Source organism: Falco punctatus, assembly GCF_963210335.1.
Source record: "Falco punctatus genome assembly, chromosome: 2".
NCBI lineage: Eukaryota > Metazoa > Chordata > Aves > Falconiformes > Falconidae > Falco > Falco punctatus.
Window position 1 is genome coordinate 28,871,629 of NC_137581.1, and position 18,957 is coordinate 28,890,585.

Consider the following 18,957-nt stretch of genomic DNA (forward strand, 5'->3'; position numbering starts at 1 on the left):
ATAGACGACAGGACATGTAGGATTAAGAAATGGTGTGAGCTGTAAGTCCAGGACTTCCCTGAGCAGGTTAGATTGAGTTACTTGCAAATTTTGCTTCTCCTGTACAGTGAAGACTTCAGTATGGGAAGCAGCAATGCTTCTTTTCCTGCTTTGTGTTTTTAATTTTAATTGTTGTTTCCTAACCCTGGCATCTTTTGGTCTTTTTTTATTTCTCTCTCCTTCTGCCTATTTCACAGTTTTTTTTCTTCAGTCATTGCTATTTTATTATTTTTTTGGCAATATTTTGGTCTTTTTATTTTTCCCCAGCCTGCCATATTCTGTTTTGCTGTACACCTAGACTATACTCTGTATCCATGACTAAATGACCTTTTATTTAATATTGGCGACAGGTAATTATATAAAGCTTTGTATATACGTATGCATTGTAGAGCAGAGTTCACCTGAATGTTGAAATTAACCTTGTACATTGAACATTGTGAATAAGAGTCAAAAGTTATTCTTGGTTTTTGGGCTCTGACTTAGACGCAAAGGCAGAGAGGATTGAGGAAGCGTAATCTTGGTAAATTCTCCCTGCAGCTGGCTCTGACAAGAGGACACTGCTGCACATCATGTTCCATTGAACAGCAGACAAATAACTTGGGAGAGTGACTGTTGCTCTGTGTGTAGCCCTTTCATGCGCAGGCATGTGGGAGAACAGTGCAGTGATAAGCACTGTCAATCACTGCTTCATAAGTGCCCAAAGATTGACCCTGGGGCAGCGTTTTATGAATGGATTGAGACCATGTTCACCATGGACACAAGACATCAACTGTCCAACTATAAAGACAAGCCAGCACTGTTCTGGCCTGTGTAGCCAGTATCTCCTGGTTGAGATAAACAGTCAATGTAACTCATCATTAGTTAGAAATATATCTAATTCAATATGAGTAGGAGGTATATAATCTCTTCTTGAAGTGAAGAAGAAGCTAATCCAGGTAAGACTCTGTCTTTTAGGTAAAATAGCTAATACTTTGGATGTTCTGAATTGCTGCATGATGCTAATGATCAACTGTTGAGGCATAGGGATTTTGCAGCTTTGCAGCTGTTCTTGCTATTCAGTGCTGAGGAGAATTCCAGTATGTACTGGTATTAATCCATGAAATGATCTCATCATTTTGAAATTTTCACTAACCAATTGCAACAAAAATCTATACAGAAACATGATTTTTATAATTTTTAATTTTTTTTTTTTTTTAGCTAGAATACATATATCCGCTTGTTTTCTACCCAGAGGCTTGGCAACCAAGAAGCTCTGGTTCTAGCAGAATGTTGTAGTTATCTGGACATTCTCTTTTTACATTTATTTCTGGTTAAATTTATTTTTCCAAAATCAGATATTTATTGCATATAAAATCATAGAAGTTGGCTTTTAAAATGTATGACCTGAAGGATGTTTGTATTTCTTTATTCTGCAGGTTAGAATTGAGCAGGTGATTGTTGCTGAGCCAGGAGCAGTTTTGCTGTACAAGATTTCTAATCTTCTCAAGTTCTACCACCATACAATCAGGTATGCAAAATTACGAAGTATATTAAATATGTCTTTTTAAAATTGTATATATAAAGATTAATACAGTAAAAAGAGTATTTTTGTGGCTTGGTTTTGGTTCTGTAGTACGAAATCATGGAGGAATGTGCATGACGCCAAGCAGATGACATTTATGTGTTGTCATTCCTCAATTCATATCAAATCTGCTTTGGAATATAGCATCAGTTTGCCACAGGAACTTTCTTTGTTGTTCTGTGTAGATAATAGTATACAAAAAAATGTACACAAAACATTCAAGATGACAGTCAAGTCCCCTTTGAGAAAAAGTTAGAATTAATTACCTCTAGAAATTCCGTTTTTCTTTTCTTCCTTAAATAACTGTGTTTTAATACTATTTTTTCTACATATGCACTCACATTTTTCTACTGGGAGAATGCATTTCTTGTTCCATATCTAGCTGTTGAGGGTGCACCAATTATCTTCCAATCTTCCAGATGCCACCAGGAACATAGAAACTGGAGAAAACCCAGAACTGCTTGATTTTATACTTTGTGCCATTTGCAGTAGTTCATTTTGGTTAGAAACAGCCCTGGGCTGAACTGCTACAAATTTGAATCACCGATACTATTGCTTGAGCATCTTTTCTGTCTGAAAAGACATGTAGATATTGGGCAGACTGGAATAAGTGGTTCTTGGGCACCTCCCACTATATTTGAAATCCTCAGTAGTGATGGCACTACAGATCAGCAGTAAAACACATATAAGACTTATTCCAAAGTTTATTGTAAAAAACCCACACAGCCTGAAAGATTTTTTGCCACCATTTTTATGTCTCCAAAGTTAGTGTTCCTCAGTGGTTATATAACTTGGTGTAACTGAAAATGTGATGTTAAATTGGAAGGTCTTTGACAGTCTTATGTTTTGCTTTCTGTCTTGTTTATGATACATTGTTTAATGACCACTGAAGTAACTTCTGCTAGCTGAATAATTTCCCCTGTAAGGGAAGTGAAACTTAGACTGACTAATGAAGAGAAAGTGCAGTCTGAGAAATGATCTATTAAATGCAACAAGATTTAATCTGAAAATCAGGCTACAAGTTTGAATTAGTCTTATTATGATGCAGGGAATTTTCACTGCCATTTTTGGGGCTTAAAAGCACTTTTAGTTTAGACAGAAGGTGTAACTGTGAGAAGAACATTGTCGTGTAGCATCATTTAAGGCTTACACTGTGTTCATGCTAAGTGTAATAGCTTGACACTTGGAATGGCAAGGCATGAATTCTTACATTTTTGGAGATGTCTAACTTCGCAATGAAGAAAGAAGAGAGATGATGCTATCCCTAAAGGACAGTATGATGGAATAGTTAGCAACCCTTTTTGTTTATGTAACCTGTTTTCTGTAACAAGTAGGTTTACAGAATAACAAACAAAAATCCAATAAATTTTAGAATTATACTAAAAAGTTTGTGTAAAGCTTTAGATAAGCCTGTACTTAATAGCTGCTAATGCTTGTTCTCACTGTCACTTATGAGTGAATCTCTTAGCTAATATGGAGAACTGTTCCATGCAATTATTTGTTGTAAATTTTCAACTTTGAAAATAATTGTATTTGAAATAGTCTAAAGTATCTGACCCTGTCATGCCCTGCCTCCCCTTCAGATTGTTTCATTAATCTTAATTTTGATTTCAGTGGTATTGTGGGAAACAGTGCAGCCACACTGTTGACAACAATTGAAGAAATGCATTTGTTGAGCAAGAAGATATTCTTTAATAGCCTGAGTCTTCATGCAAGTAAACTAATGGATAAGGTTTGTTTCAAAATCATCTTTCATGTTTCCAAACACACTTTCATTTCCCTTTTGTTGAGTAAGATTATATGATGAATAACTGTTTTATATGTCAGGTTTTCCTAAAAATTAAGTTTTCTAGTTGCTATATTTTTGATACGGAACCACTTAAAAACTTCCTGTTTATATTTTAATGCTTTTAATAGTTTTATTTTTCTGGAAATATGGCTAAAATACTGTTCCTAGCAGTATTTGTTTACAGGGCAGTTCACATATTTTTAAAATCTATGAGAAGCAACAAAATTAGGAAATTTCCCTAAGTGCAATTGAGCAAAGTCAGCTTATTGAACTAGATAATTTGTGTTAATGCATCATGAGATCAACAGGTAATTACTCATGTGCAAAACTCCTTTCTTGGAAATTATGAAATATATCCCAAGATGGTAACCTAAGCAAAAACAAAACTTGGGCTTTTCTGTCTTTAAAAATATTTTTTTATACTATTGTATTTTTATACTATACATAAAAAATGCTATATACTATTTTTTATACTATTTATACTATATACCACATGAAGATTGCTGCTGTTAAAAGCAGTACATACATTTGTTATACCAAACAACTGTACCTAACACAGTATCAGTTTTCCTCTCCTGCTGATTGCTTTGAATTGTGTTTCAATGAACTTCCCATTGTTCAGTAACAAGTACATTCTGATTTCTCCATGCTTTATTTGTGTCATGTTGCTTTTGGTAGATCTGCCCTTTAAATATCACCTTCCTAAAATCCAAGTCAAAGAAAATCATTAGGCTACACATCCCTACACATCTGATCTTCATCCAGCATCCTTGTCTGAGATTTGCTGAGTTGACATACCCTAAAGCCGAGAAGAGATGCCTTTCTTTATTCCCAGTTACTGCACAACCCCAGAGTTCAACAAAGCTCTCACATTACTGTTTTTTTTCAGTAAAAAAAAAAAAGTTTGAAAGTGGAAAACAAACAATGAGGTTTTGTAAATATATTTTAAATTATTTATAGTTAACCTACAAGAAAAATAATTAAAAAAATACATAGATTTACCGATACTTTCTTGTGCAAAGACTTTGCTGACTATTCAGTGGGATTTTCTGAGTTTGGTTGGTGTTGCTCTGTGGTCTCAAAGTAGTTTTCTTATTTTGCACGGCTTGCATCTGGTCCCAATTTCCTGTCTTTCTGCAAGGGCTGAGGAGTGACTTTCTCAAAGGAGCAGTTTTTCTCCTCTTCTTCCCTTCTGTATATCCCAGTGACTCCTTTCAGTGACTTCATTCATTCATTCATTCATCAGGTTACTCCTTAGTTGCTACCAACCACAGTCCATACTGCCAAGTCCACTTAGTACATTGTTGTCATGGAGTTTGTCTACTTGAATGTGGTGTCATTGGAATAGTAGTTCCTCTGCTACTAATGCTTCTTCAAGGATCAGTTACAGCTTGAGTTCATGAAATGGTACAATGGACAAAGACAATATGAATTTAGCAAAAAATAAAATAAAAAAATAAAGCTTATCTCTTGCTATGGGCATACGTTAGCTGTATATGAATTCCTCAGAACATTTTGTTTCGTAATACATAAGCTAGAATAAAATGTCTGTGTACCTCTTCCTTTTATGAAGAGAAATTGGTGATGGACCTTAGTGAAGGTATGTGACTGCACTTTACTTACAAAGTATATGCAAACAGAGTAGTGCTTAAAGAAAGAGGTTTTCTTGGCTTGAAACTGTAAGCCAGCTCTTCATTAATTTCTGTTGTATTTAGCTCTTCATATTTATCGTGCTGGGTCTTACATCTGTACTCAAGCGGGATCCAGCACAAGTTTTCTACTTGTGTAACTCAAAATTTTTGTAGTTTTGTTTGGGGTGATACTCTGATTTTCTGTTTGGAGATGCACAGCACTTAGAAGGAGGAGGAGCAGTGACAAAGGAATTACAATCTCCCAGTTCATGGTGTGTGTTCTTCATATTGTCACTCTGGGAAGGTTGTGTAATCCTCAGTGCCCTCTTAGTTCCCTTTCCCTCAGCCCCCAGCCTGGATGTAACTGGCTGTAGATGCTGCCATTGTTTTATGAAGGAGTCAAATTTGATTTTACTGACATTAAACAAAGGTGGTGATTGCAGTGCCACCTTCAGTGGTGGTTTATTACAAATAATGAACGGCATACCAAGCCTACCATTTAATGCAAAAAGAGTGTAATATTGCTCTTTCTCATAAACATATTTCATAAATTAGATCTGAAGTACTGACAGTTTTACATTGCATATGTGCCCTATGAAGATCTTTCCTCAGGATATAATTGAGGTCAAAAGCTTAAAGAGACTCAAAAGAGGATTAGATACATGAGTAACAAAGGCCTCCATAATTATTTATTAATCTCTGTGCTTCAGGAGTCAACAACATGCAGTTGAGAAAGAGTCTTACTGTACTGAGTGTAGTTCTTGTAACTGAGAGTTTTGGACAGTCCTTTGAAGCACCTTATATTATTACCCTTTATGAGTGGACTACTGAATTGATAGAATGATATCTTACTTCCTCATGACTGAAATTAGTTTTACTTCACAAAAAATACAAAATTAATAGGCTGAATTACGTTTGGAGAAACATTACTTTCCATGATATAAAGACCCTATTTTAGCATAAATTTAATTATCTTGTTACCTAGTTTACTGTGTGTTAATATACAGATAACCAGCTTTTATGCCTTTTCATATGTGTTCGTTAGTTTAATACTGAATGTCACAATGCTTTTACATTTTGAGGATTCTCAAGGTTGTTCTTTACCATCATTTCTATTAACATATGTTCAGACCAAAATTGTGTATATGTATTAACAAGATTCTCTTCACATCCCAACCTTTTTACCAGCTTTTTGCTGTGTATGGCTGCAACTGCTTCCAGATTTTTTTTTAATTTGCAGAGAAGATTAAAGCACTGGAAAGCAGACCTTTTGTGCTTACATATGCAATTGCAGCTTCATTGCTGCTCCTGTATGTGCAGAGAGAATACTCACATGTAAAATTAGTAAATTACTTTTCACTTGGACAGTCTGGAAATCATGGTTCCTTATCTTCACTTATATTTTGCATTTTAAGGCATTGATAAACCTGTTTCAAAGAATATCAGCTGCCCAGTACTTTGATTAAAGTGTGATTCTTAAGGCAATTTAAGTAACTTTGGAAATAGATTAAAATACAAATAAGGTGTTCTTAAATAAAAAATACTTATCTTTCTGTAAGCTTAAGTGCCTCTTTTGTGTAGAACACTGGAAAGTAGTAAATATCGCCTGTGTGAGTTACACCATTTTAATGATAGTATTCCCTCAGTATCGTCAGTTGTTGCTGATAATACAAAAATCGTAAGCAAGAAGTTCTGAATGGAAATCAGTTTGACAATTTTTATTTAATTTAAAGAGAATGTAAATGCTTTCTTAACTGCTGTCTGTAGCTACAAAATTCCAGAAGATTTAGTCATAATTACTGGTGAATTTGTAGCTTCACATGGATTTCTTTAGCCCTGTGCAAATTTTCTTGTGCTGTAGTATGGGGACTACTGCCTAGAAACAGTGGTGTGTTACTGTGTCTTGCTGTGGTATGTTTTCTTAATATCTGCAGTCTTACCTAGTAGTTGGTAGACCAGAATTGTATTTAAGCAAGCCTTTTCTCTTAATTATAGCTAGTTGAGAACTTTTTTTTTAGACAAAGCAAGTTTTGTTAAATATGCTAACTCCTCAAGATCCTTTCCTTTGGATGTAGACAATTGGCAGGATGGTAATTTGACTCTGATGTCCTCATCACCACTGACAATTTAATTCCCTAGGTTATTGATTATGCAGAATTGAGCATTGCCTTCACACTGCCTGGGATTTAATTTCTGAAGCACAGTGGGAAACTGTGACTTCAGGCTGTTCTTTCTAGGACAAGAAAATAGCTTCCCCATCACATCAGTTTTTGAGAAGAGTCCCATATTACATAAGGAGTGTCACAAGCACAGAGCTGTATGGAAGCTTAAAGGTAGTCTTAGATCAGGATTCTTCCTCTTGGTTGTCAAACCATCAGTGTAAATGGTACAGGGAAATCCCTAGTTATTTCACAGTACTTACTGGTTTGCTCAGAAGCACTTCCCTGTGAACGTTTTTTTCATTACATCAAAATCTCAAGCATCCTGGTCGTAATCTGAAAAGAAGGCAGTCAGCTTTTCAGTCTTCTTTATGGTGTTCTCGTTCAGACTTCTTAGGTAGCTCTTTATGATCTGAAATCAATGTAACAGAAATACTCTGCACACTGCCTGAATGTAAGGCCGTTGTTATCGAAGGAAGGCAATGCACAAGGAAGTCTCTTTGGCTCCATGCTCCTTGAAACCTGTTGTGAAGCTTGGTAACAGAATCATTGCAAAGGCATTTTGTTTCCAGGATTTAAAGTGCTATTCACAGCTTTGAGATTCTCAGGTCATTCTAGAGCTCGATGCTAACATCATGTAGAAACTGTGCATCACCACCCTTCTGTGTCACTGAAGGTTCAGTGCCACTGTCTCTCCTTTGTGCTGTTTGCTCTTACCCTTCAGAGGCAGTTGGGCAGTCTTGCTAGTGCTTTCTAGCACTGGTAGCAATTGGTTGGTTCGGTTCTTCTTTGTTCGGCCGGAACATTTTCTGGCTAGTGTTGGTGTCCCTGTGCTGGAAAAGTGTGTTTGTACTTGTTTCTTTTTAGCTTTCTTGAACCCAGCCATGGGTGTACCAGCTATGTGAATAGAGCAGATTAGAATTGTAAATTCAATCCTTACATATCCTTTCATATGTTTCCTTTGACCCTGCACTAATAAATCAAATGTTTAGGGGTTTGGGATTCTGCTTGTGTTATTCACTGCCTGGATCTAATTTAGAACATCCTGGTACAGATTACCGTTTTACAGATGATGATAAATCCAGGAGAAAATGCTAAATGAAAATAATTATCAGAACAACAGAAACTGTTCCAATGAAACTGGAAGCAAAGTTCAAAGTGCCTAATGCAGTGGAGTGGAATGGACTGCTCTTTCAGCTCTCTGAAGGAGAGTTGTCATTTAAAATCATGAGTCCACTGGTGAGACATTTTAACAAGCCTGTTAGACTAACCTATGCCAGCATGTTTTATTGGACCAGCTAATACATTAGGAGACTTGGAATTTTCAAGCACATTTGTCCTTACTTGTATATTTGTCCATTTGGCCTCAGTAGTAATCCATAACAATAAGGAAAGAATAATTGCAAACATTTAATTAAATGGAATGAGAGTTATAATAAGAATAGCAAAGAGAGATTATGCCAAACTAACATGTCATCTGCTGTCTGAGCTGTTAAAAGACTATTAGTAGTGTACCCCAAATCAAGTTTTGGGATTGTTACTCCTTAATGCTGTTCTTTTTAGAGTAGATGTATGGAAATTAAATGCTGTGATTGCGTTATCTGTGAAGTTTGCCAGTGGGAGAGGTATTGAAACATTCCATGCAAATAACTGTGAACTTTTCTCTCATAATTTGATCCCTGTCAGAGTGAAACCCATTAGATTTTTGGGAAGCCAAATAAGGGGCAGATTAAATGAGTCTGGCTGGTAGTTGTGATGCGAGTGCTGTTGTGGTTTTCAGTGGATCCACGTGAACAAAGCAAAGCTAGCAAGAATTTTTCTGTTGTCTTTTCTGCCTAGACCAACTTGATAGCTGAGAAGCATGCTATTAGGCCTTCTACTTTGGTGATCTCTGTAGGATCCTAGTAGGGCTCAGAAAAGCTTAGGACAGCTGCTCTGAAGCTTCTCTGGTAGACGTGCACTCAAGTTTCTTAGACTGCCGCTGCTTAACTGTAGTGAATATTGTTTCAGCTTGTAGATTGAACTTCTTTAGTTGATGCAAATCTGTTGTAACTGACAGGATTAAACATCTGGTTAACTTTGTACAAGGTTCCACATCTGTAGTGCTTTGTCTCTACCCTCTGCTGCCAGTGAGGTTTTTAAAAGACTGTATGAAAAGCTGATTAGGCCCATAAAAAAGCCGCCAACCTTTTGTTTGTTACTCTAAGCAGTGCTTTCTCTGAGGAGTTCTGTGTTTTAAATTGCCATCTTTTTTTATTTAATACTAGTATCACAGCATTGCAGAATGGATGAGTTCAGCAGGAACCTCTAGAGATCATCTAGTCCAACCATCTTGCGCAAAGAGTGCCAGCTAGAGCAGGTTGCCCAGGACTGATTCGAGTTGAGTGTTTACTGTGTCTGAGGATGGAGGCTCCACAACCTCACTGTGCAGCTGTCTCCAGTGTCTGACCAACCTCACAGTAAAAAACTCTTTTCCTGTATCTCAGTCTTTACCTATCGCTTTATCACTGGACACCACTGAGAAGAGCATCACCCACTTCTTTATCCCTCCCATAAGCTATTTATACACATTGATAACATCCTTCCAAGCCTTCTTTTCTGCAGGCTGAACACAGCCTTTCCCTCTGTAGGAGATACTCCAGTCCTTTAATGAACTTTGTGGCCCTTTGCTTGACTCGCTTTAGTATGCCCATGTCTTTCTGTAGTGTTAACTTTCTGATGTTCAAGTAGGAAAGTATATAAATAGTTTTGATTGCTTGCCTGTACAGTATTTTCAGTATTTTCTGGTGCATGTATGAACTTCTAACAAAGCTGCTCTCCTTAATATCTGCTCCATCGTTAATAGAATTAACTGTATTTTATAGGAACAAGAATTGCACATTTTTTTCCCATTTAATCTTCTTTGTAAGTGGGAAAGGGAAACAATTAATATATATGCTCTCTTTTCTTGGTTAGTGATACTGCCTTTTCTTTTTCGTATATTTTACTTTGCTGTTTGTTAAATCCTTCAAGAAATCTCTTGAGCTACTTGCTGTTATAGAGAGAGAAGCCTGCTCTGCATTGTATATTTGGAGGAAAGTGACTGGCTTAGTTAACTGTTCCCCGCTGATGGATATGCAGAACTTTAAATGAAGATACAACCTTTTATACTAAACCTTATGTACAGCTCCTAGTATGCATTGTAATTTTAGGAGAATTTGTTTCAGTTTTGTATATTGGATTTTAAAAATTGGGAATTTCTCCTTGTTTTCTTTGAAAGTCTGAACAGCTGGTTGGCCTCATTTCTGCATGACTGAACTGCTGGTTATAACTGATTAGACAATACTGTGTTATAGTATGTTTTAATGCTATTGAACTATGTTGCAGAACTTGTCTGATAATTTTTTAGTTAGCTGCTGTCTGGCTTGCAACTAAAGCATGTACTTCAAAAGTAGAATTCAGCATGCATTTCAAATCTATTTTCTGGAAATAGGATCAATTATAATAATCTCTTAGTGCATGTAAAACAATTCAGGTCTATTTTTTTTATTTTTTTTTTAAGAATAGCAATTTAGCTTTCACAAATTGAAGTTGGTAACATTCCTCTATGATATGTCTGTTTCAAACTTTTCCTTTTCAATTCTGAAAAAAACCCAATCTATCTTTGTGTGTGAAAAATGAGAATTTTCAAAATTAATGTAGCGCTGCTTTAATTTTCCTTCCACCTGATAATTCTGCCTGTGTTGCAGTAGTCAGGAATTAAACTAACCTCAATAGAATCTAATGATCTAAACCTTTTTTCCTTGTTCCTTGCTCCCATCTAGAAGACAGTTGACTTTAAAAGAACAGATTAAATGAAAGACGAAGCTAATTTAGAAGCTTGTGAGCATCAGCTACTTCAGGAAACAAAAATTCTGTGCAAAGAAGCCTGAAATTAGTGCCATGATGTATGTGTGTGTTGGAAGTGAAAACTCCATCAAACTCTAGTCTCAAATTAATGCCAAAATATCCCTGAACATGGTCCAGTTCAGGTCTGGGAACAGTGTGTTCAGGGCACAATCAATACCCCCAATAATAACAGGAAGAAACAAGAAGAAAGTCACTCAGTGCTGTAAATTGCAGTAAACTTTACTGCTAATCAGCACTGAATAAGTGCTTCGTTTTGAATTACTGTTACTTCATTGCTAGAGTATTTTTTTATGCTTTCAAGACTGCATATGTTGAACAACAAGTGTTCTCTGAACCTATTAGATTTAGTTTTTCATTAGTTCCTTGAATTTAGTATACTGTCTCTTCGAAAGTGAGAATAGAGGAACACTGAATTCAGAAGGATGAAAAAAAGTTTCTATTTGATCTGTCTTGGTAGCAGTGTGGGGACATGTACGGTACCTCAAATGTTTTAAAACACAGAGAGTGAAAGCTAGGCCTGGCTTTAAAAGAGAGAGTTGTTTCTTCTTTCTGTGGTGGTGTGTTCCTTAGGTACAGATTATTTCCAGAAGGCTCTGCAACAGTCCATTCTGAAAAAACCTCTTATGTTCTCCTACTTGGTTTCTTTGGCCATCAGCCTCTGCCCCTTTGATATTTTTTTTATTTCCTTCCTTGAAGCTCACACATCCACGTTATTATGGTAGTAATCAGTACTTTTCATTTGGGAAGCAGTGAAACATGTTACCTCAAGTTATGGCAGCAGAGGTTTACATTGGATATTAGGAAAAATTTCTTCACTGAGAGGGTGGTCAAGCATTGGAACAGGCTGCCCAGGGAGGTGATGGAATCACCATCCCTGGAGGCATTTAAAAAAACCCACGTAGATGTGGTGCTTAGGGACATAGTTTAGTGACGGACTTGGCAGTGCTGGGTTAGTGGTTGGACTCTGATCTTAAACGTCTTTTCCAACCTAAACAATTCTGTGATTCCAAGTTGCCTGTGCATTGTGGGTCCATCCAAAGCTGCCTTCTTTCCTTGTTGAACTGGAGTCTTAAAGAGCGTTGCAGAAGTGCATGCTGCCTTGCTCTGCTGTGCCCAGACACCCCGAGTGAGACACACAGGCCAGTCCTGGCAGTTCTCCCTCCATCCTTCTGGAAGGAGACTGTGTCTGGAAGCGTTAGCTTATTCTGTTACTGGGGTTCTCCTTACTCCTACATGATCCAGCCAGGTCTGTGTTTGCCCTTAGACCGGAGACAGGAAGGTGGGAAGAGGATTGTTGGCAGAAGGAAACGAGGTCAGCAGCCTGAGTTGTAGTAAGGGTCTGGAGGCAGTAGGAAACTCGTTTGAGGCACCACTGAACACAAGAAGATGCAACTACATTTGGAATGGAGTCTGAGGAACGTGGTTTAGGAAGAAGAAGTGTGCTAGGTTTTATATTATATAAACATTTTATGAAGCACTTAATGAGTATTTGCCTGTTACAAAGAAGGGTTAAAGTATGTGAGCCTGTGTGAAAAATAGCATAGAATTTCAGTCCATTTCAGGTGCTCCAACTTTTCGTAATTTGACTCAGTGTGTTTTTTCCTCATGATTTAAAAAAATTTCTTCTTTCTGTGTTTCAAACATCTGCGACTACTACTTCTGATCTTTGAGGTAGGGCTGTATTGCGTTTCTTTCGGTATCGTGGCAATTCATGTAGGTGTGCTTGAGTAGGCTTGTGCACTGTTCACTTGTGTAGTGGTAACTTAAGGTACAAACTTGCTAGTGATTAAGACAGCTCTCATACTCAGCATGATAGGGGCTGTGCAGCCTTTCAATAGCTGCTGCGGTATGGCCCTAATATCCCTACTATCCCAGAGCTCTGCCTGCTCTAGATTCTGGAGTGTTCATAGGAGGTCTTGCTCAAAGCGAACACTGGTGTCAACAATGTGGCTATTCTTTGGCACCAAATCTACCAAATGTTGGGGTTTGGTTTTGTTTTGGTTGTGGCTTTTTTTTACTACCAAAAATGGTAGTGTTTGGGTTTCTCTAGATCATAAAATAGGCCTGGTCTGAATGAAAGGAGAAACTCAGTTTTGCTTGTTTGTCACTGATTGGGATGGTTATGCTGAAATTTGCAGGCAATGACTGTCTGAAACATGCTAGATTTGTCCAGTGTCAAACTAAAGTTCTACTCTGCATGGTTACAAGTAATTTTATTACTAGCTGGTTGCATTTGTGGTAACAGATTGGATGGTGTTTGCTGTAAATGAAATTAAAAAACCCCCACGCAAACAGATGATTTTGTTCTTCAGGTTGAACTCCCACCTCCTGATCTTGGCCCAAGCTCTGCACTAAATCAGACACTGAACTTGCTACGGGAGGTTCTGGCATCTCACGACTCATCTGTTGTTCCGCTGGATGCCCGTCAAGCTGACTTTGTGCAGGTATGAGAATGTTTGACAGCTCTGAAGAGGAGCAGGGGAAAAAAAATTCTGTGTAAATTAGTCTTGGTACACAAAAGATGGATGAAACATTAATCTTTTTGTCTGGTCCCATTTTGGAGCTTTCTACCTAACCCAAGTTTGTAATGTGAATAAGAGGGTGACTAACAAAGTGGATAATTACAGTGCAGTATGGACTGCTACTCTTAACGCAGTGTCTAAATTCTGTTATCCAATTACTACTCCATTAAGTAAATACACCCTCAAGATTGCACAATTACCAATTATCTAATCTGGGTTACTCTTCCTTCTGCTAGGTTGGAATCTGTTCTCAGGTTTTTATACTTTTCCCATCACTATGGTAGCTGATCACCTGCTGACAAATGCAGTAGGAAACTGCTTTCACAGCTGGAAACTCTCAGTTCTCTTTATTCTGCTTTGGGGAATAAAGTACATGATAAGAGAAACAATGAGCTTAGATGCCTTGTGTGACATGATTTCCTCCCTCCCCTCCCTCTTTTCTGTGTATTTGCTATTTTAGGTTCTCTCTTGTGTGCTAGACCCATTGTTACAGATGTGTACTATGTCTGCCAGTAATTTGGGCACAGCTGATATGGCAACCTTCATGGTAAATTCACTTTATATGATGAGGACTACTTTGGCTCTCTTTGAATTCACTGACAAACGTCTAGAAATGTTACAGTTTCAGGTAAGCTTTCACAGCCCCAAAAGAAAACAAACTTATTACTGATTTTTCCAGACTGTAAGTTGTGATGTGAACATATTTATCTTGGATAATGTTGGCTTTGGGTCAATTCTAAATCAGGGAAAGGGGCTAAGAGGGCTTCTTATCAGAGACCATAAGCAAATAGCAGGTATCAGAGCTTATTGTACCCAGCATCTTTCATTTTAAACAAGCAAAAAAATGATTAGAAGATTTGTTTTGGTTTGGTTTAGCTACAGGCAAACCCATATCAGTGAACATTTTCATTATCCTAATAATTCTAATATTTATCTGCAAATTGTTTTGAGAAGAAGCAAATAAGCTGACAGGTCAGTCAAATAGCCGTCTGTGGTCCGTCATGTAGTTAACACTAGACCATTACCTAGTTAACACTAGAATATGATATAGCTGAAGTTACTAGTTCAGTCCTTCTTTCTGCCTTTCTGTTATCATTTGATTGGTTTTACCTTACGTGCCAGGATAGTCATTCATATGTGGTACCAGTTTGAAACGGAAATGTAAGTTTATAAACTATTGACTTGGGAAGACCTAGGCACTGCCCATTTATAGTTTTGCTACATAAACATCTCTGCAATATATCTCGGGAGAGCTTTTGGAGCTGGGAGCTTGGAAAAAAGTCACAACTTCTTATTTGAAGGCATCAGTAAAGATTGGCTGTGAGCCATTTTTTTTGTTTTGTTTTCTGCTCCTAATTAGAATTTCTAGCACCTTTTAGCTCTGAAACAAACAAAGAGACAACCCCACCAAACTGTCTGGGGCATTTCTAATTTCCGTTATCAGTTTCTTTTTCACAGTAAATGCTGAAATTGATTTATTCTTCAAATAAGCAGTAGAGCTGAAGGTTATGGGTTTAACACTATTTATTTTCTTCAGACGTTTTACCAAATAAAAGAACAGACTGAAAAAAATATGAATCTGTAATATTATACATAAGTAGATTATTTAAGTGGAGTTAGAATGGCATATTTAATAAGAGAAACATTTTTTCATAGAAAAAAAGAACTCTCTAAGACAGTTAATATTTCCAAATTGAAATCTTAAGATTTCCCTCATTTAAAAAGAAAAGTGTGTTGTTCTAAACAATTTTGGGAAGTAAAAAGGTGGACTCTTAGAAGATACGGAAATCTTACATTTTAGTAGAGTTTGATATTTTAAAAAGTTTTACTTTTCTTTAGGATTGGAAGAAAAATAAATGAAATCTGGGGTAGTTACCTGTAAAAATGAAGTAATAATGCATATACCCAAATATCTTTCGAAGACTGCTCAAACTAAAAAATGATTGCTGCTGCTATGACTTGATTTATTGATTAGGTTGCCCTGCAAAGTGAAGATTATACTAAGAATATAAAATATGTTTATGACTTTCTTTATATGAAGATAATTAAAGCAAAATTGATAGCTGTAATGTCATTGTCTATTGTTCTTTCAATTAACTTTATTTTCCTTGTGAAAGACTGTCTCTCTCTATTGTAAAGCTGCTGTACTATTGCAATATTTTCAATAAGAATTGGATGATTTTTATCACATAATTTCAAAGAACTATAGTAAAATAAAATAAAACAGCAATTTTTAAGATTAGAGCTTTGGTATTTTTGATTTTTGGTGCTGTTGGATCTACAGATACATAAAAAATTAGATTCTGTTAGTCAGACATGAAAGAATTATCTATATTCTTGTTATTGGCTCCTTGTAATATGGAAGATGTAAATGGATAAAATAATTATGCTGTATGTATTTGCGTTTTTTCTTTGTTGATCGCTGTCCTTCTTATTTGTATTTTTCCTTCATATTTGTGTTTCTAGACCTTTTAACCCCAGTGTTTGTTCTATTTAATGTTCTCACGCACGTTTTATAAATACCTTATCCTTAAAATTTCAGATTGAAGCTCATTTAGACACGCTGATAAATGAACAAGCTTCCTATGTGTTAACAAGAGCTGGTTTAAGTTACATATATAACTCCGTGCAGCAACACAAACCAGAACAGGTAAGCCTATATAATGTACATGTTTAGGAGGTAGTGCATACTTGCCAACCAGAAGAATTTTGACACTAATGTTTTTGCAAATTAAGCTGCCTCTGAAAGCGAACTCTCAGTAATATCTGTTGATTTTTCACGTGGGACCACAACTGTTAGGCAAAGGCACCTTGCAACTACACATTTCCCCTACACTGTATGTTCAGCAAGCCTAGCAGGTTTAGTGTGCAACGATCTTTCAGTGCTGCTTATCTGTGTACCATCAACAGGCTCTGTACACCACAGACATCCTGTATATTCTCAGAATAACTGTGTAGGTAGCTTAATATGCCTTAGAAAGTGTCAGAGTCAAGCTGGCTTTAAAACACAAGTACTGAGAAAACACTTCATGACACCTAGAATGTATTGGACCCACTGTGCGTGTAGAGTTTGGATTTCTTCCGTTACATGCTATGGCACCGCACATGGTGTAGAGAGGTGCCCCGCATGCATAAGATAATTACTGCTTTTCTCTTCTGTGAAAAATTGGCTGATTAGTAGTAATTTGAAATAATTTCTTCTTTTATCCATATTCATTGCTTTAGCTATTCTAGCACCAACCAGTGAGATTCTAAAAGTAAAAACTTGAGATTTCTTAGTGAGATGAAAACTGGAATTCAGAGCTCGTGCTCTTCCTTTCTTGTGAACCACAGCTGTTACGTGATAGGTGTTAATACAGCCCTTCTTCCCTTCAGCTGTGCCTGTGTCCTTTTGTGATCTTGAAAAAGAACAGTGTTTTCTGGAGAAAGCAGAACTCTGTTGGATAGCTTTATGTTGTTTCTTCAGCCAATAATTTTGCATAAAGTGCCCAAACTCAACAGATTTTTATGTATAAATATGAATAAATAAATGTATAAATATTCTGATTAATAACTGAACTTGGGTTTCCTATTCATGAGCCTATCTCCTGTTCTGAAACCAATTTCAAATCGACCAGAGCAGATTATTAATGTAATGTAGCAATTTTCATTTTAATCTGTCCAGCTGCCTGGCTGCAGAGGTGACATTGTCACAGGATTTGCTAGGGTGTTAGGCAGCATGTAATGCCATACCAGCACAGAAGATTCACTGGGAAGCAGTCTTGAATTCTGCACCATCCCAGGACAGATTAACGGAGGGAAGTTGTTCTCTGTATTTCTGGAACACTAAGGGGATGTGGCCAGTCTGCAGTTCAGTTTTTATCCTGGTCCTTGTGGAAGGCATTTGCGGGGGCTGTTATTATTTAATGGTGAAGAAGAAAGAAAAGGACTTGAAAGGACGTTAGGAGCTCAGTATTCTGAGTTTAATTTAAGAGAGCGAAAGAATACAAATGAGCTATTACAGCATTTCAATATTGATATGGTTATTCAGTTTCCAAATGTTTAAGATCCTGTAGCAGGACCGAATAACAATTTAGTACTGAACTGACAGTAAAATTTATTATTTCATATCTTTCTCCACATGCTAGTTTGACCTTTCCTCCTCTTCTTCCCCCCCTCCCCCTGCCCCCGGCTACTGATTCTTAGGGTCCTCTTTCAAATTTGCCAAGTATGGATTCCGTGGCCCTGAAGGTTGCAATGGTAAGCATTTTACAATTTCATATTATGGTGGTGATGTTGTGACATGGGAAAGAATACTATTAATTATGTGACGTATTAGATACTCACCTAAGCAGTCATACTCTTTAAGAACAGCTAAATTACATGTCTGGGAGTACTTTCTTCATTTGTAGTAATTTGACCACTTGAAGTAATAAATGCATAAATTATTTATGAACAGGTAGTAATAGAATATTAGTTTCCAGCCTTGAGAAACAGAAATTTACTTACAAGAATGCTATCCCATGAGTCATCTTAAATTGCTAAAAGCAAATACTTAGCTCTAATTAGTTTTAATCACCAGAGTTTCTTTTTTGCCTGTATGCTTTGAAATATAGGTTCTGCTATCATATATAATTTCAGTCCTAAGGCTTTGATTTTATGCAAATAGTTCAGCTAAACTCAGAAGTTAGGCGCTGGGCATATGTCACAGTTATATTTTTTTTTCTAAAGTTGAAAGCTACGATATATTTTAAAACAAATTATCAGCTGATATTTTTGCTTAGAATGTGTGAAGGCTATTTTGCATAGAGATGGCAATATCACAGTTCAGCAGGCAATAATGTATGATCTGTCACTTTTCTTGCTTAGCCAAGTTTAACTTTATTCTGAAGGTTTTAATTGTAAATAAGGCCAACTCATCCAGCAGTACATATATACTTCTGTGAAAAAAAAGGTGGTTTAAAAAATTGTATGTTGAATCCATGATAATTGTGTCAATGTAGCCTGTTTTCCTCTGTTCAAGTTTTAAACCAGTGATTCCCAGGCTGGTTGGATGAGCAGTGTTCTGTCACAAAGCACTCTGTAGTTTACTTAGATCAGTATGCATTCTTATCAGTATTTATAAATTTTGCATTTAAAATATCTTCTATTTCTCATGGTCTTGTAGACCAATGAGGAATTTAAAGATTGCAGCTTGGGGACCATCTCTTTAAACTATGTATATATGTAACTGTTATCTATAGTGGTACATAATAATTTTATTTGAATAGTTAGAGAGGAACCAACGGGTTTATTTTATTCATTACTTTGTTTAATGTCTGCTTGTGTCAACACACTTTAACCAGAATGGGACCCAGTATGCTGAAATCAAACCCACATAAAGCCCATC

The 18,957-nt window shown here is 36.6% G+C and overlaps 1 protein-coding gene across 2 annotated transcripts in view; it reads left to right on the top strand.

The window, feature by feature from the left end:
• COG6 (component of oligomeric golgi complex 6) overlaps positions 1 to 18,957 on the top strand; it is a 60,636-nt gene that overhangs the window by 34,023 nt on the left and 7,656 nt on the right. For both annotated transcript variants that reach the window (XM_080377107.1, XM_080377108.1), the window contains exons 12-17: positions 1,455 to 1,546; positions 3,215 to 3,332; positions 13,380 to 13,511; positions 14,050 to 14,217; positions 16,132 to 16,239; positions 17,775 to 17,828. In XM_080377107.1, the coding sequence (XP_080233233.1) occupies positions 1,455 to 1,546; positions 3,215 to 3,332; positions 13,380 to 13,511; positions 14,050 to 14,217; positions 16,132 to 16,239; positions 17,775 to 17,828 (672 nt within the window). The remainder of the gene's footprint in view (positions 1 to 1,454; positions 1,547 to 3,214; positions 3,333 to 13,379; positions 13,512 to 14,049; positions 14,218 to 16,131; positions 16,240 to 17,774; positions 17,829 to 18,957) is intronic.